General features: G+C 44.4%; 1 protein-coding gene across 6 annotated transcripts in view; it reads right to left on the bottom strand.

Moving 5' to 3' along the window:
* Window positions 1-319: 319 nt before the first annotated feature.
* Window positions 320-26,771, bottom strand: part of PTCH1 (patched 1) — a 66,947-nt gene continuing 40,495 nt past the window's right edge. For 5 of the 6 annotated variants that reach the window (XM_082401122.1, XM_082401124.1, XM_082401121.1 and 2 more), the window contains 12 exons: window positions 25,831-25,949; window positions 24,804-25,206; window positions 24,072-24,381; window positions 19,127-19,269; window positions 16,834-17,017; window positions 15,089-15,369; window positions 13,517-13,654; window positions 10,480-10,622; window positions 7,046-7,145; window positions 6,240-6,494; window positions 4,075-4,624; window positions 320-3,523 (listed from right to left, as the gene is read on the bottom strand). In XM_082401122.1, coding sequence (XP_082257248.1) covers window positions 4,076-4,624; window positions 6,240-6,494; window positions 7,046-7,145; window positions 10,480-10,622; window positions 13,517-13,654; window positions 15,089-15,369; window positions 16,834-17,017; window positions 19,127-19,269; window positions 24,072-24,381; window positions 24,804-25,206; window positions 25,831-25,949 — 2,625 coding nt within the window. In that variant the 3' untranslated portion in view covers window positions 320-3,523; window position 4,075. The remainder of the gene's footprint in view (window positions 3,524-4,074; window positions 4,625-6,239; window positions 6,495-7,045; window positions 7,146-10,479; window positions 10,623-13,516; window positions 13,655-15,088; window positions 15,370-16,833; window positions 17,018-19,126; window positions 19,270-24,071; window positions 24,382-24,803; window positions 25,207-25,830; window positions 25,950-26,771) is intronic. The other variant, XR_014247237.1, reaches the window with a different exon arrangement.

Here is a 26,771-nt window from a genome sequence, read left to right as displayed (position 1 = left end):
GTACAGTCTGCGCTGCAACTATTCAATTCTGCCGATGTAGCTGGTAAGTGGCCGTGGACGATGGCTACATGCATATGAGCGTGTCTGTCTTCTGATAAATCTTTATATCAACAGGAGGCCTCAGGGCTGCAGTGTGCTGACTCCTCACCCCATGCTGATAGAATCTGAGTTCTTCCTCACCACTCCTTGCTTTCAGCTGTAAAATGGGGATGCTATTCCCGGTCTTACTTTTCTCCATGGCTATGATGAAGACAAGGTATGATAAACACTCAGAAAAAACATTTTGTATCAGGTTCAATCAGTCCCATATTGTCAGCTATACTGTTTTTAAGCACAACACCTTTATTTTAATAATCATTGAATTGGACTTATAAATACTCCCTTGAATTATTAGGTATCACATAAAAAAAAAAAACACAAAAAGGCTAAAAGATGACAGAAGGAATCATTTTGAAGGGTAATTTAGGAACTTTCTTCGTGTCAGAAAATAAAAATGTAGAACTCTTCCTATGTCAATAACGCCTCCATGAAGGAGAACAAAAAAATGAGTATTTAACAAGGTTAGTCAGACAAAAAACAACAAAGTTTATGACGGCGTGACGCACTAACTGCCTTCGTAAAATATTTTAATTAAAAACCATTCCATAAACAAAGATGTAACCAACAAGTTATATTATTTTTTATTCATGTTAGAATTTCTATCAGTGTTTGAACATTAATATTTAGAGAGTTTGTACATTTTTGCCTTCTGAGGTTTAAAATGAGAACCACACTAGGTCACAAATGGTAACTAATACACATTCCACAACTGCATGAATCTTCACTCAATCTCACTCTCTTAACACTGTTAAACATTTTCTTTTCCTTGCTGTACTTTACAATGAAAAGTGTGCCCCACTCATGTCTCAGCAAAGTTCCAGACATTATGGATTCATCACATATAAATTCTTTAAAAATATACTTCTGTCAAAAGACTTGATGACTACTATGTACACTACAAAAATAAATTTTCATATAAATAAATTATATGGCATACTTTTATCTTTGTAATTGAAATGACACCAACCCATTTCTGCCAAAATTGGCAGACAATGAGACCCAGTTTGAATATTTCCTTTAAACTCCTTACACTAAAACCTACCATGAGTCCTTAATGAAAATGTTATATACTCTGAACTATTTAACATTAGTAAGCACTCTATACAAATAAAAATTCTGTTCAAAGGTAAAACATAGCTGTAATAGTGTTTCCAATAGAAATAAAATCCCTGCATTTTTCTGTTATAAACTGGCATGACAAATACTGTAGGAAAACATTCTTATGATACAAAATTATAAATATCAGCAAAGATTTTTTTTTTTTTTTTTAAATTAAAACATCCAAATGAACAAACAAGACAGACAAAATAAAACTATTTTAAAAAAGAGGGAGAGAAATTCTGGTTGCCTGCCAGCCCCCGAGTTCTCCCTTTGCCAATGTGACTACTGGAGAAAGCTCTATGCTGTGCAGAAAGCAGGGGCCAGGCAAGCAGTCAGGCACCATGCAAGCTGGGCTCAGGAAAGGAGCGAGGGCACTCCTCGAGCCAGAGGGAAGCAGACCTCTGAATTTTGCATCATCTCTCTCCTGAATGTGGGATATAAGTTTTCTGAGCAGAGCTTGAGTGTTAGGTAGACAGACAGTGTGGCTGACAGAGGCACCAAACAGTAGCAGTGGGGCCATTGGGGCCCCTGGCATATTAACACACACATCTGGTAGCCACAGTCTTGTGGCGAGTTTTAGAGTCTGAGGTCACTACACTGCTGGTACTACTGGGGGCCGTTGCCTTTCGAATAAGATTTTCCATGTAAAACAGGAAGCATAATGGGAGCTGCCATTTGTGCACTCCTACAGTAGCTTAGTCTGGGTACCGAGTGCTTCCCCAACATTTGTTGGTCTCTGGCTAAGAGCCTAGGAAGACCAAACCTCAGAGCAAGAAAACAGAATTGATATGGAAGCAAATCTTTAAAAATAATGCCTGGTTGAGAGATATGTCTGTATATACATTCTTCAGTGGGGGGTTATGCAATTAGCATCTTCCTGCTCTTCAATAAATGTCACATTGAAAGAATACTAATGATGGTGAGAAGAGGGGGATGAGTTACTTACGAAGCGTGCACCCATAATGTTAATATTAACACTTGGAGGATCACCCTTCTGAAGCTCATATCCTATAGAATTTCTGATTCCGTATCACCATATTGGATGCTCACTATTTTAAAGAGGATGCAAACAAATCCAGAAAGCCCCAACCGTGCCATTTAGCAAGAGAGGGAGTTTAAATTGTAGGGACTCAAAACATCACCTCTGGGTCTGTTGTGGACCCAGAATTAAGAGGTCATTGTCTCCAGAAGATTTCCAATCCACTCGTAAATTTGGGTGGTGATAGTGGTGGTGGTGTGTGTAAGTGTGTGTGTGTGTTGTGCGTTGGTTACAAGAGAGGTACAATGAAGGCTGCATACTTTAGAGGATACGCTCACGGCCCAGCTGAGGCTCCCACTAGGTATGTTCTCTAGGTCTTTAATACCAATGAAGATGAAGAGATGTGAGCTCTGTACCCTGAGGTTCCAACATCCACCACCAATGGTCCATGCGAAGGAACTTATCTCCTCTGAGGCACGAGTTGGGGTGTCTGGATGGCAGCCAATGATCTTAAGAGATGCCCTGAACTTGAAGTGAGTCTGGCAAAAGGATAAGGAGATGTTTAGGGCTAGCCCTCCACCAGCGCTAGCACTAGAGATATCCTGACTCTTCTGGCCTAAGGTAGAGCCCACCACGGGTCACTCACAGACAGTAAAAAGAAAAAAAGAAAAAAAAAGATCACAGTACAGTACATTGGGAAATCACACACGTGTTCACACACACAGCCAAACAAGAGAATCTCATCCAACTACACCTAGAGAAGCCACCGGGGTTAACGTGCTTTCTTCATATTTGCTCATTAAACAACAACAAAATTATCACGCATAGCGTGTTTGAAAGTTAACAGTAACATTTCATACTACCACAGGGTTGTGATATGCAAATTTAAAATATTTTAAACAGAAACCTTTACAAAATAATCCTATTACATAAGCAATATTTGCATAGAATTATACAGGTAAATTATACAATATTTAAGCAGCAGCAACATATGCTGAGATTTAAGACTAAGTTAAGCTTGGTTGTGGCACAGAGACCAATGTACAAATAGGGAGGGGCTCTGCTGCGGTCTCCCCACTGCCTGCTCTGGAGGCAGGAGTGGAGAAAACCCAGATCACACTACTTTACATCCGTTCCTTCGTATATTACATATGTGTACACCTCTTAAATATTTATAGAAATATTTCACAAAATAATACAATCAGTTACAGTAACAATGAACTGCTATCTGGCACAGCACACCTTTCTAACTCCGCAGTTCTCTTCAAGCAGTTCTGGTGGGGCAGGGTAGGGGTAGGGAGGGGCTTCCAATCTTTGGCCTCTTTGCTTCAGATTTTACTCACCCTTTAAAAGAAAAAAAAAAAGGAAGTCAAAGTAACAGGTCTATGAGTCCCTACTTATAAAGCACAAACACAGGCAAAACGGGTCTGGGGTATAGAAATCAGGAAGGTGGGGGATGGGTGAGGGCCTGAGGGGCTTCCAGGGGTGGGTCATGATCTCTCCCTTGACCTGGGGGCTGGTGACAGGGATGTGCTCGCTTTGCGACCGTTCACTGAGCTGTGCGTTCATCAGACATACCTGCTGTGGCTTTCTTTAAAAGACTGAAAAATAGGTGAAAGGGGCAGCTGTCAGGGTCTCTGCTGAGATGCATTAACCCTCCACAGGCTAACTGTGAGGGACAGACCCAATCTGGAACTCAAGTGGTTCTCCAAGGATGACGAAGCTTAGACAGGCAACCCTGCCTGTGGGTAAGAGGTCACTGCGGTTCAGCAGGGGACACATCAGTGCCCAGGGCTCCAGGAGGATGCAGCCATCTGCGTCCCTCCAAGTCCCTGAGGGGTCACTGAAGAGCAGCGCCTCTGAGGCCCACCCTCCTGCCCACCGGCCTCGCCCACCTCAGTTGGAGCTGCTGCCCCGGCGCCTCTCCTCACATTCCACGTCCTGTAGCTCAATGACCTCCACCTTGGGATCCCTCCTCTCGCAACGGACGTTAAAAGGCACATGGGGGTCCTCAAACAGCCCGTGGTCATTCTCGGGGTAGCCCTCGTAGCCCGGGCGAAGCCCCCCTCGGGGGTTCCGACCGGGCCCGGGGGCGGGCGGGGGGTGCACTGCAACAGTCACGGACGCCGAGGCCGTCACGGTGGTGATGGGCTGGCAGTAGCTGGGCACGGAGCTGCCCGTGGCAGTGAATGCTGGGTGCCGAGGGTTGTGAGAACGGGTTCCCCGGGGGCCCGTGCGGTCCCTATTGCTAGGGCCAGAATGCCCTTCAGTAGAAATTTCGAAAGCGTCTCTGCGCGGTCTGTAGGGGGGCGGCCTCAAGCATTCTCTGGGGGCTTCTCTCCTGGGCTGCTGGCCTGGCCGTCCGGGTGGCAGGGACCCTGAGTCCAGATGGGGCTGCTGTCGAGGGTTGGAGGGTGGGTGCTGCCTCGGTTCAGGATGGACCACCTGCAGAGGGCAAGGGCAGGTTGAAACAGGCCGGGTGCTAATCCCAGGCTGGGCATCGGCCCCTGCTGCCCGGCCCTCCCTTCTTGGCTCTGGCTCCTGCCTGGCCACCCACACACAGCTCTTTCTGCACTAGAGCTTAGTCAACCCCACAGATGGCTGGGAGTGCCCCAGGGAGCTAACAGGGGCCTTCCACCCACAACGACGTGGCAGAGGTACGCCCTGTTTGGACCCTATGCCTAGGCTTTCTCCAGCACAGCTGGCTGGACACATATGGCTGCTGCCCATAAATGCAGGGCTGTGGTCTAAGTACCCGAGCTGCCTCTCTCCCACAGTCCGCCACCCCACCCTGCTGGGTAGAATCAGACCTCGAGCTCCTCATCTTCTAAAATGACTAAACGTCTGGCCCTGGCTCGCCCAAATGCAGGACGTTGCCCGGACGTTACCTACACTGTTGAATATGGTAGCCATTAGGGACATATGGCTATTTACATTTAAATTAACTAAAATTCAAAATTCAGCCCCTTAGGTCGCGCTAGCCACATTTCAAGTGCTCAACAGCCACACGTGGGCAGTGGCTACTGCACTGGAGAGCATTTGCACTGTCACAGAAAGTTCTACCGGGCAGTGCTGCTCTGTCCTGTTGTTAGGAATCTGGTTTCTGGGTCTCTGTACAAAGCATGGAGCAACACAGTGGCCACATCAATCAAAAGGACCGTGACCAACTTCAAAGTCGTTCAGCTTGTACCTATTTTTAGGCTCCCGCTGAACAAAACCAGATTCACACTGCAGCTCAGCAGGCATCGTCACGGGGGGTAAGAGGAAGAAAATTTAGGTTATTTGGTTGGCCTCTCTCTCTTTCATGGAAGGGCAGCTCCAGCCTGGGACTGGAATACCCATTTCCTGGAGGGACAGCAGGAGGCCCCCAGTCAGAGCAACATGAGCCTAAGAACATTCCTTGGGTTTTGTGTGCTGTGCTCCAGGCCTGGGGGGCCGAGAACATCCTGGGGAGCACAGAGAGGGGAGAATGCAGTTGGGGCTCTCAGGGCCTCTGAGAAGAGGCTCCGGGCTGCTCATGGTTTTCCTGAATTACTGAAGGCTGGTTCTCAGCGTCTCTGCTCCTTCCAGCCACCTAGAATACGAGCTTGGAGCCACAAAAGCTTCTGGTGAAGTCTTAGACAATAACGATTGAAATAATTTTATACCAAGGGCAATTAAAAGTAACAGAAGTGGAAGGGAAAAGAAATCACTTCTGCTGGCAATAAAAATACCATTACATTTTAAAATAGGTATCATCCTACAATGATATGTAGCTTTTAAAGAAAGGGGGCAGGGGGAGCAAGGCATGCTTTACCTCTGGTCCTGAAGCTCAAACTGTACTTAGCTCAAACAAGATACATGCTGATGGATGTTTTGCGTAGCCACCAATATTGGTCCCTGCCCTTTTCAATCTGTATGAGATACAACCATAGGAAACTGACATTTTTATAGTTTAAGAAGAGCCAAATATTGGCAATTTCATGTGAGTCCACCTAACCTATACATTTTTTGGCATGCTGTCTGTGATTTGCTGTTCAGAGCAGGCAGGGGCTGCCTCCTGGGGTGAATTATGACTTACGGTGGAGCGGGCGAACACAGGGTTCTCTGTGGCTTCCACGATCACTTGGTGGGAAGGGCCCCCGGTGCCCTGCTGGGCCTCATAGTGCCGAAGCTCCTCACTGATGCCCGACACTGTCGTCTGAGAACTGTACTCTGAGTCAGAGGAATCAGACCCGTTGTTCGTGTGACCAGGGGGCAGAGCAAACCGGACCACGCTGGGGGGCGGCTCAGGGGAAGGGGTGGGCAGCCGGTTCAGCCCGTTGGCTGGAGACACCTATTTAAGGGGATTCAATATCACAGGTGTTTATCAACCATTTACCTGGTGGCTACACTTCAGGTTCAAAGCACAATATTGTTCAGGGGTCGCTGCCCCTCCCCCGCTCCCCCTCCCGGCCTCTCACGCTACCCTGTATTCACTTGGCCCAATCCCTGCCACTTTGAAGACCCTTGGGCCTGACAGCTGGAGCGAAAGAACTGCCCTCTGCTTTCACACTCTGGAAAGGCAGGCTGTGCCCTTTTAACTCCTGTTCAAGCCCCGATATTCTTCTTGAGTGGAAAGTGCTTCATTGATAGAGACCTACAAGACTCAGGTTGCCAATCACTAGGTTTCAAAAATAAACAACCTAAACCAAATCAAACCATTCCCCCTACATCCCCTAGCACTATTAAATTGAAGGGAAAAAAAGCCATAGTTATTTGTTTACTGAAAAAGTAAACATCCAGCAAATGTGGATATACTTAAATATCTAAATTAAGAGTGACACCAGGAAAAACAATATTCAGGTGGCCTGAGGACTGCACATTACACTGGCGACAATCACTGACCTCAGGATATGGTCCGAAGAAGGACAAAAGGACCGGCAGCAAAACCAGTCCATTGAGAACACCCAGGATTGTTAGGATTGCCAGGACAGCAAAGAAATACCTTGAAGATAAAAGGGAAACAGGAACATTTACCATGGCAAAAGTAAATTACGCTACCCTTCACGTGCCCAAACGCCAGAGCCAAAAATTAACAAAACCCACACCAGTGAAAAGGCTGTTACAACACTGCGTTTCAAATTCAGCACAAGATTAGTTTTTTTTTTTTTTCCTTTTAACCTTATGACTTTGAGGACTACATTCTACAACCCAAAGTGTTAGTTCATGAAGGGAAGAAAAAAAATCAGGTTTGTTAATTTGCTGAAATCTCATGGCATGTAATGTTATTTATGAATGTGTTACACAAACACAAAAATATGGAATGTGAACTGAATGGCCGAGCAGACTGAAAGCACAAATACAATGCAGAGGGGCCCCGTCCATGAAAACCCAGCAGAAGCAAACAAATGAAGTGAAGGGTGTAGAATTTAAACAATTTAGCCCAGGAGGAAAAGCAGCCCACTTCTGCAGGCAGCTAATCCACTGTGAAATGCTTCTGCATCTTAGAGCAGAATCTCTAATTAAGTCTCCAGCGTAGCAGGTAAGGCTTTCCCTGGGCTTTCATTAACCGCAACTTTCTGCCTAGAATTCTGTGAGTTCCAGTTTTACCAAATAGCTCCAACTGCAATCTTTTTAGAACACTGGAACCAGCTTTCGGCAAAGAAAACACTGCCCGTTCTGTGGTTGCTGGGGCATTTTCGGGGGAGGGCGGTCCACAATGACGGGCTGCTCTGCCGGCCAATCTTTTGTTGAACAATTTAGCATCTCTGAATAACTCTTGTTTTGCGTCAGCCAATTCAAACATAAAGGCCGCAGCACCATGAAGAAGAGGAGAGTGCACAAGTGGTCCTGCTTTCCCACCGTTGAGGGCTAAGGTCTGGGATCCTTCACGAATACCAAGGTGAACCTGTCAGCCAGGGAGAGTCGCTGGAGGACGTTGCACACAGCTGGAGGCAGCGGGCTCCACGCAAACATGCGTTTCTGTAACTAACGGTTTCTAGGGCAATTCTGCTGGAAGTGGGCTGGGGTGGGGGACAGCTCAGGATGTTCTGGGAAGAGGGAGGGCAAGATATCTATCTGTTAATGGTCCTCTTGATCATAAAACGGAACAGGCACCAAACTCTGCTGTGCCTATGTATGTTTCAACGTTAGATGAAAGGAGAGAGAATCCCTATAAAAATACAAATACCTCGCAGCTATTGTAAACATTAGAAACTTCTGAGCTGCATTAGTAAAAACCAAGCAGCCGATGTCTTGCACTAATGTAAACTGCTGCAACTTTAGGCTGAGGCATATATCAGCAGCAGGCATTAAGACATTTGCATCCCATCCATCTAACTGTAGAATAAACAGACCAATTAGATTTCTGACAGCTTAGTGTATACAATGTCTGCTCATTTAGTCGACCTCAGTGAGGGCTTTATCAGGTTAATCCATCCAGTTCTAGAAAATGGGAAGCCCTTTTAAGTGCTTGAAACAAGAACCCTGATATCTCTGGGAGAGAACAAGACGCCATGGGTTAGATGAGAGAGCTGGGATCCTGCTCTCCACCCAGGTCCCAGATGGTTGTTCTAATTCAGGCTATGTTTCTTCTCTGTGGCTCCCTTGGCATCCCCCACAAGGCTGAGTTAGATCCTCTGAGATCCCATCACACTCTGTTTCCCATGGTTTTGAATTGCCTGTGACCTTGTCTCTCTCCCCCGATAGACCGTAAACTATGTAGAGGGGGACGGGGTCTACGTTACTTGCAGTTGTGTGAAATGGCACTTATGAGGTGCTCACTACATTGTGTTGAATGAGAAATTACACAAAGGAAACTCTATTTGACATAGGGTTTTTACATCACAGAGAAACAACTACTAATGCCCGAATAAAGGAAAAGTCAAAATCAAATTAAGAGCTTAAAACAAAACCCAGACCAAAACCTTCATCTAGTTTAGGCATATGTCTACCTGATATTGGCAAACAGGGTGTACGAATTGGCTTGTTAAGTGATCAGTCGTCTGTGCTGAGAGGATCAAGCAACGTGGCCATCATCTGGGAGCTGGCTGGAAACGCAGACTCTGCTCCCCACCCCCAGTGAAGTCTGATCTGCATTTACAGAGAGCCCCAGATGACTCACGAGCACGTTACAGTTTGAGAAGTACTGGTCTACACCTCTCCACTCACTCTCCACCCAAGCGACACTGAGCCAACCCTGGCACTCATTCTAGCAAGGCTAAATCTCCATGATGCCGACCCGCCCAATGGGGTACGTCACAGACCAGTGGACTGATCTTTTCTTGTAATAAAGAAACTTTGGCTACAACTTAAAATCCTCTTCTTTTCGCTTGGAATTGAAAGGCCTATCGCAACATACACATCAGAAAAGCCTGTTTAGATTCTCTTTCTAGATGATCGAAATGTGCCTAACGATCAGGTCATTTCTCACATTTCATTCTGCTTTACCATGGTCCTAATTCTGGACCATCTTTTACTTATGGATGATTCTGGCCTCGCCTCTCCACAGAGCAGCAGCGTTACATCCAAGGGCAGCTATGTCAAAAAGCTGCGGAGGCTGTTCAGAGAAGAAAATGGTCTTTCCCTGCAGTTCTCAAATTCTTTTCAAAAGGAAAACTTGCAAACTTGCTCTCCTTTTATACTTCACAAAGTCAAATCCTTAACTAAATTCACCAGAAACTGCTTGCCATGAAATCCAAATTGAAAGATGTATCCAACTAGGCTTGGATTTCAAAAATTTGGTGTTAAGTCACACATTAAATGCTTCTTAAATCTTAGTGGCAACTCAAATGTGGAATCAAGGCATGTCATCTTCACTTCTTAAAAGAATAAAATCTATGTGACAATTTTAGGTTTCTGTACGTTTTCCTTTCTACAGTTTTGAAGGAGAAGTGAAGGTCAAATTCAGTCAATTAACGGGAACCAGGTCATTTCTTTCTGTTGGTATTTCTAACCTCAATAGCAATAAATGGGATATCAGTTTCAAGTTGTAGAGTTGCCTTTGTTGCTAGCCCCAAACCCTCCATCTTTTCTCCCTAAGATATTCCCCAAGACAGCTCTAGAAGAGAGCTTGCTTTTATGCCTCTCAGGATACCTCTGAGTTAATAAACTCAAAAGAAAGTGGAGTCACAGATTGTGGCAATCACTTCACAATGTATGCATATATCAAACCACCATATTGTACCCCCTTAAATATATACAATTTTTATTTGTCAATTATACCTCAGTAAAGCTGCGGGGTTAGGGGTGGGGAGTAGAGTCACAATGAAGACATGCTGCAATCTTCCAGAGACAGAAGGAAATAAGCAACAGAGATCACATTAGAAACTAACGCTTACCTGACAATGAAATCAAACTCGGATCCTGCAAGCATCAGCACTCCTAACAGAGTGGAAACAGCACCATCCAGAACAGGTGCAAACATGTGCTCCAGGGCGAGCACGGCCCTGCGGTTCTTATCGCCAATGGCTGTTAGAAAGGCCTGTGCAACGAGGAGAGTTTGGATGATCAGATTCCTGGACTTTACTTGGTCAATGGCCAGCTTCGTCTTAAATGCTATTAGCCACTTTCATCTGCCTCCACTGAACCTCTCAGATCTTACCCTCTAGCTACTGGAATGTTTAATTGGGGCTGCTCAACTAGCTAAATCTAGGCTTACACTAAATTGACCTGTTCATGATAATGGGTTGTATTTGGTATTGATGTAAATCTTGAACAACAAGAATAAAAGAAGAAGAGCATATTTACTTTAAATTTAAAAACCATGCCAAAACTATACAAATGAGCAAAATGTTCCCTTCTTTTCACTGTTACTCACGCTTGAGTTTACTCCCCACACTTAAATGCTCTAGCATCATTCATATGGGAGACCTCCAGTTGTGAAAGTGACAACATTTTGCCCGATTTTTTGAAAGGTCAAGATCTTACTTCCAAATGGGCTTAGCACCTGGGTGCTAAATACCTATTTCCTCACTATTATGCTGAGGTTAGACATTCTGTCACTGTGTTCAAACTAATGTGTTTGTAGTACATGTAAGTACCATGAAGGTATCACAAGAAAAACACAGGGCTGTAAATTCAATCAAGCCTGTTGTAAATATGTGTGGATATATCTCACCTCTTATGCATTCTCTAAAGCTCTTCTAGTTCAAGGACACTGTTGATACCAAATGGGAACTTTATGGAGATCTTGGTATATCAGACTATTGGCTTGAGTGTGTAACCCAGGACCATTTTACTGTGGCTTAGTTACCGTTACACCCTGCCTGCTCCCCCAGTGGGACGCAACAGGGAGGGCTGAGCCTGGCAGAAGCTTGCTCTCTGAAAGTTCAGGCTGCTCTGGGATGTGCTGAGAAGAGGGCTTGGGGCCCTTGCAGGTGGCATTATGCGCACTAGGGAAGGACAGGAGGTTATTCTACTTAACAGATGAAGAAATAAAATTACACAAAAGTATGCAAAGGTGCATTATGAATTTTCATATTTTTCTCTAAAGTGGGGTCTATGTATGGATGCTCTTTCAGAGTTGGGAGACTTTAGGGTCAAAGTAGTTGTCTTTTTCTCCTGGGAGGAAAGCACCAAGATGGTTTGGAACCATGTCACTCTGTGCTGTATTTGGGCCATGAGGCCCTAAGGGTCAAAGTTGGGTTGATCTTCTTGCATATAACTTATGCTACTAAAACAGTAAACTGCCAGGCACCCATCGATTCCTTGACGACTTTCACATACAGGACATAGTAAGAACACCATGTCCTGTGTGTGGATAGTCTCGTGATGAAGACTTGGGCTAGCAGCACAAAGCCAAGTTGGCTCTTCAGACTCCTTAAATTCTCAGGATTAAATCTTGCATGAGGAGTAGAGGAGTTCCTTCACTGTTTATTCAGCACCAGTATGGATATTTACGTTCATACGACCTCAGAGATCCAAGGTGCCGCTACAGTTTAAAGACTGTCATTAGCATTTACACTGCAAAAATCTGTTCTAGGACCACCCTTGTTTGTAATGCTAGCTACCAAGAAGAGTGGTTTTCATTCACATCAGAATAAAATGATTTGTGGATTTTTAGCTCGTGTGTAATTTTTCTCCTTTTTTAAAGAAATGATATCACAATTATGTGTTCTCTAAGCTCTAGGCTCTTCTTTCTAAAAATCCCCTCTCCTTCTTCCCAGCTCAACTGAGGAAAGTAATTTGGGTAGGCTCAAAATTTAGAAAACTGTTTCTATATATTATCAGCTTTTTATTATACATTGGGGGAAAAACAGGTTAACTGCAACAAAACATTCCTTCTGAAATACAAACATTTATAATCTCTAAGTAGCATAAATATGGCCCTGAAAGAAGACAACAGAAGGTAGAAGGCAGAAGCATCTGTCTAGACACCCATATGTGTAGATATGCATGTGCCATGTGTTGAGCCCAAAGAAAATCAACGCTAGAGATTGCAAAAGCAAGGCTTTTTGCAAGAGCAAAGGCTTTACTCAATCAAAGTAATTTGATCCAAGTCAAATGCTTGGTTTCCTAGCTAAGCATTCCAAACATCAGTATTTATTCAGTCAGTAAGTATTTACTGAAAGCCTACATAAACCCAAGGACGCAGACTATAAACACAAGTGTGGACGGAACATAATTTACACATCGCTATAGGGCTTTTGAATAATTCTCTGATAAATGTATACGACGGGCTTGTTTCTTGGGTTAGACTCCTCTTGAAGTTTACTTTTCTCCCACAAAGCATTCACAGGACTGTGCATAGAAAGAGCGGGGGAAAAATTCCTATTGAGAGAAACACTAGTTCTCTTACTTTCTGCCGTCATGAATTTGGAGGCTGGGAGGTCGAAGGAGCTGGGTGGGCTCAGGTGGGAGAGCTAGTTCATCAGCCCCAGGGTATTTCCTCAGCTGCCAACCCACCTCACCCTCCACTATGCCATCCCCACCAAATCTGTGAGTGTGGTCTCATTTTATCCCTGCTTTGTTACTGTGATTTTAAAAATTGTGTGTATTCATGCACACGTATACACCATCTGTCTTAGGAACAGCAGACGAGTTCAGGACCCGTGGTGACACAACTGACAACACCAAATAAGCAGAATCCTTCCTGGCCCACTCGGACACACCAGGGACACTGCCTACTGCTGACGTGGCCTGGCTTTCTCACCTTTGACACCCTTCTTCTTAGATTGCCCCCAGAGGGAAAGGAGTCCAGCTGAACTTCAGCCACTCCCAGGGAATGTCTGTGCTCTGAAGCCTTTCTGCTGTGATGTGTGTCAGGTGTGTTCCTTGATGTTGGAGAAAATGAAAAGGTTCCCAACTTGGAAACTAAAAAGAGCTAGAGGAAATAGGTTGCCTTTTCATAGCTTTCACTAAAAACGTCTCCCATACCAGAGCAACATGAACGGTGAACTCCACTCCGATGCCGACGGAAGCGATCAAGATGACCACAGGCACGGCACTCAGCTTGATTCCAATGAGGCCCATCATGCCAAAGAGCTCGACCGTCATCAAAGCCAAGACTGTCACCTTTAAAAAGACACACAGGATGAGTGACTGGGCACAAACACACTCTAGGTGTTGCAAAAATTTTTTCAAAACTATTCTCCGAGCGCAATCTATAAGGAATTATAGAAACACGCACTCATTGCTGGCTACAAATTTAATATAGTTTAAAACAAGGTGTTTCCTTCTGTTTTGATCTTAACCATCAGAGACCATCCTTCAACTTATAACTGAGTTGAAACTAGAGTTTTTGGTTGCCTTGCCCTCCATCCTAAAGAAAGCTGATAGGACGGGGTGAATAAAAGTTCTTTTACGTAAAAGTAGCTTTGCTTTTGCTTGGAGAGTCCATGGACTGAGTGAGGATGACTTGGGAGAAAGGGGACGTGTGGTCAGCTGATGTGGGTCAGGTTACAGCCCCTTCACTTTGAAGAAATGTGGAGTTACTGGGGTGGACAAAGCAAACAGTGAAATCCAAGGAAAAGCTTTTATTTGCCTTTCTTTCATCTGCCTTGTAAAAATTTCTAGGGGGATGGAAAGAAAATCTGTGTGGCAGACTTTGGAGTTTTTTGGGCCAAAGAGGAGAAAATACAAATAAAACAATAAACTACACAGGGACAAAAGAAGGAGAGAATGATCTTTCCTTCTGGAGGTGGGCGGGCAGCAGGCAGTGAAGGGGGAACAGACAAGTACAATAAAAGTTCCCTTTGCTTTCTTTTAATAAGCTAATGAAAGATGGATAACATCAATTGCTTAAGTACCATGAAAACTCCTATAGACTAAACATTTACCTTTAAACATACCTGTTGCACAGACTTATGGTGCAGAAACAAGACCTGGTCTCTGTTTTTATAATTCTGGCATTTTGAAGGCTATACCACAGTTCATGGAATTTAAATACTGCCATGATTTTATTAGCCTCTACACGAAACTTGTTTCAAATCTGAGAGTATTATACTTGGAGAAAGAATGCAAAAAATAGGTTGGTAATACTCGTTTATCAATTCTGCCCAAGAGTTAAAACAAACACACCACACAAAACCATCCCTAAAACCATTTATCCATATACCACCGTCCTAACTTCTCGAATTATCCCTCCATTTAGGAGAATCTTCTCTATATTTGGTCTGGGTTGTAGTAACAAAATGACACTTGAATTGAAAAAACAGTTATGCTTTGCGTGTTTGTATTTAATAAATGCTCAGCTCAATTATGGAAAGTGTGCTCAAAAGCTCCCCTATCTTTACATAAAAAGTTTAAAGGAGAGGGGACAGAAGATTAAGGCCATTAAAGGCTCTACCTAACCATGAACCTCACCACCTCCAGTAGAATAAATACAGTATGGATGATGCAATCTATACCCTCCTCCAGAGGCCCAGACATAAACAAAACTTCCCGGCTGCAGAAAGAGCTATGCTGAAAGGAATTTGACTTCCACAAAGACCCTTAGAATAAACTCACAATGATCCCAGCCGTCCAGGGGTTCAGGAGGAAGACAGCACACACGAGGAACGTGCAGGCCAGCACCACGCTGATGGATAGGAGGAGCCAGTGGCGGAGGCCGATGTACTGCTCCCAGAAGAGGAAGGGGTAGCCGTTGGGGTAGCTGGAGAGCCCCAGGCTCGTGTAGTTGTTGCAGATCGTTCTGACTTTTTCAATTGCTTCGACGAAGTCTGAGGTGTCACGCAAGCCGTTGAGGTAGAAAGGGAACTGAGCGTATTCGATGGGCTCTGCTGCTGGGACTGGAGAGAGAAGGCAACAGGGAGAGGGCCCAATGGTCAGGGGCTCCTGGCAATACTGAGAAAGGCAAACGGACGCCATCCAAGGGTGGAAGAAATGCAGCAAGCTCCCACTGTTAGCCATCCCAGATGTGCATCCCCGGATTCTCCACAATTGCAATGAGAAGAGAAAGAACTCGGCAAGAAAGTCCACTTAACCGCACCTCTTTCAACATGAAGGACAAACGATACCAATGGTGGTCTTCAGGTCTTTACAGTTTCAATCTTTGGTTTAAGAAATTTTAAACAATGATCAACCTTTGATTTTGGGGGGGGGGGGGTGTGTGTGGAGGAGGAGCCTGTGATCTGTGTATTGATTTACCCTTAGATTTTAATCTTCTAGAAGCAGTCACTCTTTGTAATGGGTCTAAACAACTTAAGAATTCAATTGTGAGAACGTTTTTTTTGTTCAACTGACACAAGTGAAAATACTAAGTTCAAACTGTTTTACTCAATCACTTATGAGAACAAAATAACTCGAAAGCCATGCTTTACTGAGAAAAATGCTTGACTTTCTTATCCTTTTAGTGATCTAACACACTTAAACCTTCCATGCTTCTTTTTTTAATGCAATGCTAAGTCTTCAGCAGCAGGGGAAGAAATCCTTATACAACAAGCATTTAGTTGCTGCCGTTGTGTGTTCCAGACCCTCTGGGGTCATTCAGTTGACTTGCTAAACATGATTTGCCCTATTATAATCTCAACTATAAATTTTCATTAAGACAAGCCTTGGCTGCTTGCCACAAGGCTCTGAGGTTTAGATACAGGGAAGCACAACCCGCCTGCTCTCCAGCCATGTTCGCAAAGGGACCTGTCTTCTTTCTCACGTCCTCCCTTGGCCTCGTACCCAAGGTATACGCTACTAATATCTCTAACACAAATGCAAATTAAATCCATCCAGAACCACCTTTCAAAGTCCGGGCTGAGAGGTGAAAGGAAGAGGACGCTGATGTATACAGACTTTTCTGCTCCGGTTTAAACAGCTTTGACAGAGTACAGGTGCTTGGTGGCTTATAGGAATGACCCAACTTGCCAAAAATCCCTTCAACACCAGAGTTGACAAAGTTAAGATAAACATATAATCCCCAGCGATAAAACTCTGCAACAGTAAAACAACACTCAACCTGGAGGCGTCCCCAACTTTCACATGGAACAGCTGGCATTAAAGAGAGAGGCCTGGTGGACGTATTAGAGTCAAAGGCACGAAGGGAGATTAGAGACTCTTATTTCTCAATGTGATAGAGCATGAGTTGCATTTGATTACACATCCTCATCTGTCTCCCGGAGTTTTAAACTAAAAGAAATATATTGTTCTGTTTACACTGTTGAACCCTGGGTAGTGTCAATGGATGAGGGCTGTGACTGAGCCTGGAGGTATGGGGTGTAAGGAGCCCCATAAGCTTGCAGGCCCAGTGGAAGGCTACTTACTTCTCAGCCTGGTTTCTGGCATGTAGTCGGCTTTGTCGTGGACCCACTCAGGACGGTGAGGCCGGATGTTGGCTTGGGAGGCGGCGTAAGCCACGGGGTCATTGCTGACCCAAGCGGTCAGGTAGATGTAGAAAGCGTTGGGATTAATGATGCCGTCTGCATCCACCAGGCGCCGTTTAGTCAGCTGCAAAATGGGCAGAACAGAAGCCTTTCAGAGGGGTGCTTGGGGTAAACACACTCCTGCCTAGAGAGAATAGGAGCGGAGCTCTGCACCAGCATTTGCAGCAGAGGAGAGAATGCCCACTGTTTGCAAGTACAGAAAATCCCATCAGAACACCTTTGGTTTCTTTCAAAATGCACTTATCAGAGGATGCAATAATCGGCATGTTTATAACACACACACACAGTTCTGCGGAAGGCCCAGGAATGGACTGAACCAATTAAATCTGAATGCTAAAAGGCTGTCTGCAGCCAAGGCGGAGAATGAACAATCTGAAGAAACATATTTATAGGAGAGGAAGGGGGAAAAAAACCTGGCAAGAATCCCCATACACGTCTGTGTGCAGTTAACCTCTGCTGTTAACACTAAAGGAAATGCCACCCAGTAAATGGAGGAGAGCTATAAAAATAAAACAACATCTGTATAAATTTTGCTAACACTAGCCTCCTATGACCTGTGTATTCAAAAAATGCCCATCGCCAGAAAGTGGAAGGGACGGGTGCACAACCTTGGTCTTTCTGGGAATCTTATTCTGAGAGGTGGTCACACATAGTACGCCACATCCTGTGAGGAAGCCAAATACTATGCTCCCTCTAAAGTGGGTCTGTGGGCCTTGCATAGGTGAAAAACATCAGGAGACAGATATACATAGACACACACGTATGTATGCATATACTTTTTCCTGTTTACTTTAGATTGAGAACTGGTTCCAATGCTTTCGGTCTTTTTTTAACAAAATGAGAACACCAGTGACAGAAGTTAATAGAGAAAGAGTGAAGGAAGAAAGTGGAGGAGAGTGAGAGAACTAAATTTTAGGGATCTGGATTCAATTAATCCACAGGATATGTAACAACTGTACGTCTTCAAGCCGTCTCTGGAATTACATAGTACAGCTCACGGCCTCCGCGCACAAAGCACGCTCTTATCCCTCCCAGGCAGAGGAAATGATGTCCGGGGGCCTGGCCCAATCACATTTGTTCCACAGTGTCCCTGGTCCCTAAAACCCAACCCAGCCCCCGGGCATCCCCGTTATCTCTCAGACGCCTCTGCCCGCATCCTTGTCAAACCAGACAGCATGCCCCATGTGGCCATAAAGCACCAAGTTCACACTCCATAATAACTCTGAACAATGTACTTTGTAAATCTGTCTAACCTTTAATGCCAGCAAAAAAGGGGAGACAATAAACAGAGCTGCTAGGAAGATCATTAGCATGACGGTTTTCTGCCTGAAGTAAGTAAGTGAGTAAGCAAGTAAGCTACAAAGACCAGAGGGAATAGGACCTGGGGAAGCCAGTAGTGGGACTGGACTCATCTGAAATCTGAAGGGTCCAAACGCCCTCCCCAGCATGCCCAAGGAATCAAAAGGGATATGCTGGAATCCAAGTGTCACAGCGAAGAGGCAAATGCAGTTGGAGAATATGATTACCAAATAGAAACAGTTCTTCTTACTTAGGGGGTAAGCACAACAGTGAGTCCACTCAGATTCCAAGGATCTGCATTTCCATCTGCCTCGCTCATGAGAGAGCAGTCTGTCTGTCCTCCTCTACCCCTTAGGCCACAGTGATGCAAAGGAATCAAACATAACAAATCTTCCTATCCTTCTAGTAACCTCTCCTAACCCATCCGTCCACCCCAAATTCTATTCTTTCAAATTCTGCTCCCCAATGGATCCACCTTTCCAAGTTTGAATAAAACCAAGACTGACATGGTAACAAGCACTAGAATTCGAAAGAGAACAACGCAACACAGTACGTCTAACATCTGAAAGAGTCTGCATTGCCTCAACTATACTTTCTTCTGACAATTGCTCTGAAGGTAAGTAACACACTTGTCCCCACTTGACAGATGAGCAAGGTGAGGCTCTCTGGGTTGCCCGCAGTCACACCATTTGCTGGTGGAATGAAGAGAATTAGAGCCAACTCAATATTCATTCTTCCAGCCCCCGATGCCTCAGATCTGCAGAGAGCACAGGCTGGGATTGCATGCTGTCAAGCAGTCTTCAGTGGCAGCTGCCCCAAAGCCCTGCTCCACGACGCCCTCCGAAGCTCCCATGGTGTAAGGCAGTGAGTGTACCTGGCTGATGTCGATGGGCTTATCACGGCTGCCGGTTTGCACCAGGAGTTTGTAGGCAAGGACCCCATCATCTGATCCATTTTTGTAATTGTTTGGCATGATTTTCCCAGTTTCCCAGTCACTGTCAAATGCATCCTGAAGTCCTAGAAAAGGGAAATGTGTGTAATACATTATAACTCTTAACCAGAATGATCCTGGTCCTAACAGGGTGCGCTGAGGACAGGAGAGTGTTTGCCATCAATCCCAAACACTCTATATTCTACTTGTATTTGACTTCATGTGACACTATTAGATTTTTCGTGAATGAACTTCAGGTTGCTGATAATCACTGTCTCAAAGGCAGAAGGGGAGAATATTCATTTCTAGGAAACAAATACACATGTTTTACCTCAAAAAGCCCCCCAAACTCCCCTTCTTCTCCCCCATGACAAAAGAAAGCAAGAGTGCTGGGTGAGAAAGACACGCCAGGCCCATTCATCGTTTAGTGCCACATCAGGTGCTAAGCCATGGGTTCTCCGATACAACCAGAAATTCCACTCAGAGCAGGAAAAACACATTCAAACTCCCAACTTCAAACGGCAACTCAGTTGCTTCTCCAGCCCAGGGTGAGTGAACATGATTCTGTCAATTTGTTCCATCTGTTCGACTTGTGGAGCTAATACAAGCTGTGGGATCGGCTGCCAGGTTGTGTAAAGATCACAGCCGACACCTATTCACTCTGGACTGTTCTCTTCCTCTCTGCCACCCTTCCTCCAAGAGGGGGTGTGGAGGAGAGAGGAGTAGGGATCTTGTGTGCATGTGTGCGCAGGGAAATACCTCACAGGGTAAATTTGGATCAGATTGAGAACAGGAAGCCACAGGCCAATAGAAGGGGGCTCTGTGAGAACAGATGACAAACCGCAAGGCCAAGGAGGGGAAGGAAAGAGCTTTCTGGGCTTGGGGGATGGGCGCCCACCAGCCCACCACACACAGCTGCGCTTGGCCTCTGTAATCAAAACCATCATTACAGACCTGACGGTTTGGCTACAGCTGTAAAGAGATAAGCGTGTTGGAAGAGAAAACAGGGCCCTGGTGACCCGGCCCTCGGGTCTGAGCAATTGCTGGCTCACACACACTCTCCTCTGACACCCCCCCCTCTTCCGTAGCCCTGCTCCCCCAAACCACCTCCCACGTTGAGCTCCCAAGCCCCAGCAGCCCAGGAAGCCACATCTTCTGAACCAGCTGCACGTGCATGGGTTAGACGTGGCCAGTAAGGAGGGAGAAGGGTTTGTTTCATTTCACGACACGCCCCCGCTCCCCGCAACACACAGAACTGGTTCCGTTCGTGCTCAAAATGGTTAAACTCTTGGGGTTTGGAGTTGGGGGGAGAAGGGAACACAGGACTCTCTCTCTCGTTCTCTCTCTCTGTCCCAACTAAGCCTTCCTTCCGACATTGCTGTGGGCGTTGTTTTCACAGGAACAATTTGGGGATGAGGGCCTTGGGCTCAGTGGTGAAAGAAGGCCCTGTTTGGGGAACGTGGAGTGGCCGCAGGGCCGGGCGGGGAGACCACCGGGATGGCTGCGTTCCCCTCTCACACAGACGGTTTTTCATAGCGAGGCATGCATACAACCATCAGTATTGAACAGATGTTATTTTATTACCTAAAGCCTTTTTTTTCTGTTTTTGAAAAAAATAAACAGGAGAGAAAAAAACAAGCCCTACCAGAAAAGAGGCCTGTTTTGTTTTCCTCACCATAATAGAATTTCCATCACTTTGTGGCTTGTATGGCACTTTAACCCTTTCCTCTTGACCTGCTAATCCTGAGGGGCAGCTCATGCTTATTGTGAGTGTGGGGCTGTCTAAGCATTTTACATTGATTACCCCTCGTTGAATTCTTAAAACGACCTCAGGAGATAGCCTACTAGTATTATGGTTCCCACTTTACAGATGAGGCTTGGGAACGTGAAGTAACTTGAGGAAAGCCACCCAGCAGGTAAGTGCTGGAGCTAAGCTTTGAACCCAGGCAGCCTCTTCCAGAGTCAGCTGGAACCACGGATGCTCTAAATTGCCCTGAATGCACTGTGGTGCCCAGGAAACAAACATCTGTTGAAGGCACGAGAATAAGATGGCAGAGTTAACGTGGGCACCAATGACATCTGGTGGCAAATAGGGGGCCCCAAAAATCTGAGTGCGGTTTTAAGATATTTATACTCTAAGACTCTGGGGACACCCTAGAGTGAAACAAGGAAAGAAAGATCTGATTTGGGGAGGTCAACCCTGTTGGCAATTCCACTCAACTCATCACCTACGCTGCTGGCCCCCTACTTGCCATTCACTCTGCTGGGGCTTCACGATGAATGGGAAATAATCACTGACTTCACAGAAAAGTTAAGTTCTTTCATAATTAGTGTATTATTTTCTGATTAATTATCAAAAGGCTCAAGTAACAATGGTTTGGCCTAAGTGCACGCACACTATACAGTCTTGACACAAAACAAGGAACAAGGATTTGCTTCTTCCCTTGGCCAAATATTTCACATTCCAACACATGCATACTGTAGGAAAGAACTGTGATGTTTCACTTATTTTATGGCAAAACATGAAAGTTTTAGCTAGACCTTTTTCATTTAAAATATTTTATACTAGAAATGATTTTCTAGTGTGAAGTTCTGAGTTAATTATCTCAATTGCCAATTTTTCTTTGATACAGGACACTAAAAAGAAAATGCTAATCTAAATTTTATTTGCATATTTCAGTGTGAAATATAAACAAATACCATTTGTACAGTGTGGTTTTTATCTCCAAGGTCACCTTATTTGCATGTATGTTTAAAGGTGACATTTGAGGTAATTTCTGTATTACCAATATACATTTTTATGAGTAAATCCCTCCTCCCCCCAAAACTACTGGAATGTTGCTAAAGACCAATGGGATGACATGGTTTGTAATGGTCATTCCATTAAAAACTAATGAGGGTCCCATCACTTAGCAACCACACAAAGTGCTTTGAAGGAAAGCTGACTCAAGGATAACTACTTCCTAAGAGGAAATGTTCAAAGACCAAATCAACCACTCAATAGGCCTGAAAAATGTCTAGGCAGCCGGTGGTCCCAGGATCTGGCCATTCCGTGTACACTGCTCTGCTGGACCTTGGCAGAGTCAGATGCAGAGGTCTAGGGCTGGCTGGGACGCCGACCAGTGGGCATGAATGGATCTTACTTGGTCTAGGTGGGTGCTGTTCACTTAGCAATCAAAACATGATTCAAACGCACCTTTTAAAAAGATTCCCAAGTCCAACTGCTTTAGGTCTTTAAAGGGATGAAAGCATGGGGATAATTTACAATAGGCTATAAAAAGGCTAGCCCTCTGCACTGCCTGGAGACAATGCCCCTCTACCCTCTTCCGAAGCTCCGCCTAACATGCCATATTGAACATCCAAAGGAATGGCCGAAGACACTGAAATCAATTCCAGGATAACCCTCCTTTGCTCAGATGCTGGCAGTGCTCTGCAGATCTCTTTGTTATTTGTGGCAAGTTATTTGCATGTCTTTGGCCAAAGGGGGAAAAATGAAAAGCAGGGCATCTCTCAACTTTCTCTTCCTCTTCTGATTCATTATCTGAAAAAAAAAACCCCCACTGCTTCCCAAACTACTGTAAAAAATAAGACTGGGAACAAATTCAAGTTAATCTCACGAGCATGTTAAAAAATAATGTTAATGTCATGTAGCTCTCTTTGCCTTCCTCAGAAAAAGAGGTCAAATCTGGTATACATGCACGAACAAAATTCTAGGAACACGAGTCAAAGACAGAAACTGTACTGAAGAATTTTCAATCAAATTCAAGTTGTTTACCATTTCATGCAAACTCACAGGGAAATTGGCTGCTTAATCTTTACATACAAGTGTATTGACTTAAGACCAAAAAAGGCACTTAAATCTGTGTTTAAACAAGCCTAATTAAGTGGGAAATTAAGACAATCATTTGGATAACTTAAGCCAAAAAATGTTGGGGCCATAATTATTTGGGTATTTCAGTAAGAGTATTTTTGCTTGAATTGTGTGGATAATTATCTTGATTCTCCACTTTACTTTGCATGTGTCAACACAGAATAAATGAACAGATGTTCTTAGAATCACTGAATACATTCATATTCAGTCAGCAGTTAGGAGCAAGTTTAGGCCCTCTTTCTCTCTAGTTGACTACTATTTCCTAGAAATGTTTCTAAGAGCAAGGTAAGAAGCTAAGAAAGGCATTTTAAAGCAGAAATTGATTATTTATGATATACTATGCGATGTGATCAAGCAATTAAGCTTACTCCATGTTAAGTCAAAAGATGGTCAAAATATGGAATTTTAAATTATATTCACCAATGATGCAAAACTACTGATGTAGTAAGTTACAGTTTGGCAGTGAGTCAGCCTAGAAATTCCATTAACACTTGGATTTCACTTGGTCACCAAACTAGCCACCATTAAAAAAAAAAAAAGAGTACTAGAAGCATCCAGCTCCATATTTTATAACCTACTTTCCCATTTCCTGCTTTAAAATGCCTTTCTCAGCTTCTTACCTTGCTCTTAGAAACATTTCTAGGAAATAGTAGTCAACTGGAGAGAAAGAGGGCCTAAACTTGCTCCTAACTGCTGACTGAATATGGATGTATTCAGTGATTCTAAGAACATCTGTTCATTTATTCTGTGTACTCATAAATTCTTACAGAAGTTCCTGAATCAGCCATTTGAACTGTTTGCATCGTTTTATAGGTAAAAACCAGATTTGGGAGCTGCCCCAGAAAGAGTCTATATAAGAATTTTAAGCAACACTTAGAAGTCAGTGAAACATGTCAGTGTTACATTATAATCTAACACTTTAATAAAGTGAACAAAGGGAACTTGCAGAAGCTGAACACACCAAAGACCAAATGGTGAATGTTTACAAAGGACAAGGGCCCTCCGGCAGCATCTTACCTTGGAGCCAGTCTCTGAAGTAGTGCAGCCACATTTTGGGAAGCTGTTTATTTTCTTCCAACATGACATACTTCACATTACTGAAACTCTTATGAAGGTCGTAAAGTAAGTGCTGGATATTCGGGTAGTCTGCTTTCTGAGTGACTATATACATGTTGTAGAAAGAGAAGTATTTGAACTGTGCAGCAATAAAGTCATATTCTCTAGTTTCCCGAGGCACAATGTCTGTAAGGTCCAGCCCATCACGCACTCGGGTGGTCCCATAAAGGCTGACCCCCAGCAGGCCCAGGAAAAGGAAGATCACCACGACCTGCAACAGAATAAGGGGCCCGAGGTCAGACCCGGAGGAACATAACCGACTCTCCCTTGACAAAGATGGGCAGTTTGGTTTATACCTCACTCTTACCATCACACCGTCCAGATGTACAGTGTAGGGGTCGTTTTCCCAGAGGAAAAAACATAAAATCATGGTAATCGCATTTTTAAAACAAGCTCATGTAGAATAAAATCTTTTAAATGCAAGGAGTTGACGTAAACTGAAAGAAACATTTGCCACATAGAGATGCACTCCTGTAGAAGATGAGCTCATTACAATGGCCTCAAGCTCTAAATGGACTGACTCGTTAGGAGGCCTAAAATACATCACATCTGAGGAAGCAATCTGATGCATTCCAAAGGTGCCTGCTCTGTTATTTTCTGCAGACAGTACGAGTCTTCTGTTTTGGTAATTACCTTGGCTTTTGGTTTCAAGAGGAAAGGGGCATAGTGCTTCTCGGCAAAAGATGAGAGAGTCCACTTGCTGCAGGGGGGCTCAAGGCAGTGGAGGCTAGAGTCAGAGAACTGGGAGAGCAGGTCCCTCGTGGAGCTGGTGCTCTCGGGGCTCTGGCAGCTGAGCGTGTCCTGGGCCACGGTGACGGGCTGCACGGAGATCTCGGAGCGCGGCTCGGCAGTGGTGTAGTACACGTGCGTGTGTGGGTCGTACTCCGTGCGAAGCTGCACCGTGGATTGCATGGTGATCTGGGTTTCGTGGGCGAAGCTGTGGCTGCTGTAGGGGGGCGGGGGGCTGTAGCGGGTGTTATTGTGAGTCTCTGTGTAGGCCTGGGGTTCAACCTGAATCACTCTGCTGACACAGGGGCTGAAAGAGGGGGAAATATGTTGGAATGGTATACCGAAAACAGGGAAAAGGCGCTTTCATTTTTGCCAATGACTGATATTATCCACTTTACACAGCTCTGATTTAGGACCAAAACATAGCACTGAACTCCACAAACACCATCCGGTTTATCTATCTGGACGCAGACGTGAGTCAATCAAAGGAGGCCAAATGGATGGTTGATCCTGAATTTGGCTGACAAAAATCAAATTACATGCTGATGAACCTCTTAATGCATAATTCCTTTAAAAAAACCCAAAACCAAACCACCCAAAGGGTGATATGTTTTCCAGATGGTGGTTTTCAACCTTTGTTCTGCCCTAATCCATAGAGATACAACACATTCCCAACAATCAGCAATATTGGTGTGTGGTAAACTATGATCATGTGTATCACAACCTCGGGGCTGTAAGAATGTTCAGTCGAGGGAGGGGAGAACCCCAGTGACTCCGATGTCCCCCAGAGGAAGCATCCTCTGTCCATTATCTCCCCTGCGTTCATCACACTGTTAACTACGCTTCCTTCTAAGTTCACAGACTGAAAATTTCTCTAAACATTACCACTCTGTTCCCAACAAATAAAGGCCACAGGGGACAGAAAATGTACCTTGTAAAACAGCAGAAAATATCCAATCTCCTGTCCTCACGTCGATACAAATCCATGCTGAGAATTGCAGGAAAAATCAGCAGAACCATAGCAAAATTGAATACCACTACTACAGCCGCCTGGGAGAAAAAAAAATGTAGAGGTCACTAATACATTTCCTCCCAGTCAGAGGACTGCTTTGAAAATAAAGATGCTTTAAACAAAATCTTTCTTTCACTTTCCTAACTGAGGTGTTTAAGCCTGAAATAGATGCTGGAGTTTCTCATCACTTTGTTTCTCGTCCTTCATTAACAGACCATTTGACTAGAATAGAGGCTCCCATCATTCCTTTCCATCTCTAATAATTCCATGAGCCCACAGGGTACAAACACAGGAACTAAACTAAACCAAACTGACAAAAGCAGAACAGAGAATATGCTTGAGATGTTTTACTTTAAGATAAAAAGAAACATTTCCCTCTTAGAACATTTCAAAGAGTTCACGTAGCCCTGATTTTACACTTAGAAAATTTATATATAAAGTGGATCGAGTATATCCAAATGTCACCTTTAAAACACAAAATAAAAATTCAAACACGTCCCCTGAGGTTTTTAATAGGCACATTCCAAATAGCCTCTGGAGTAGCCTGTGGGGTGTGCGAGCGCAGTAACATAAAAGGTCAAGGAGAGTTAAGCAGAAATTCCTGTGTGTGATTCTAGTATGCAGAATAAATAAGTACGGATTCAAAAGTCACTCCATAACCTAGAATAAACACAGGGCTAGATTCTGTAGCGCTTTGGCAAATCTCCTGCTGACCTAGTAAAAATTACACAATTGGGCTGTTAATAGGGGAAAGTCAACAGAGGACAGTTGAAAGGGCTCTCCCGTACAGAAAGGCATGGAAAGAAGCAGCATGATAAAAAATGCAACTGGAATGCTAAGTAACCAAGAAATCATCAGAA

This window comes from Balaenoptera borealis (assembly GCF_965194805.1).
Source record: "Balaenoptera borealis genome assembly, chromosome: 8".
In the NCBI taxonomy this organism is placed as follows: Eukaryota; Metazoa; Chordata; class Mammalia; order Artiodactyla; family Balaenopteridae; genus Balaenoptera; species Balaenoptera borealis.
The sequence above is the reverse complement of the archived record's forward strand: the minus strand, read 5'-3'. Positions and strand labels throughout refer to the sequence as shown.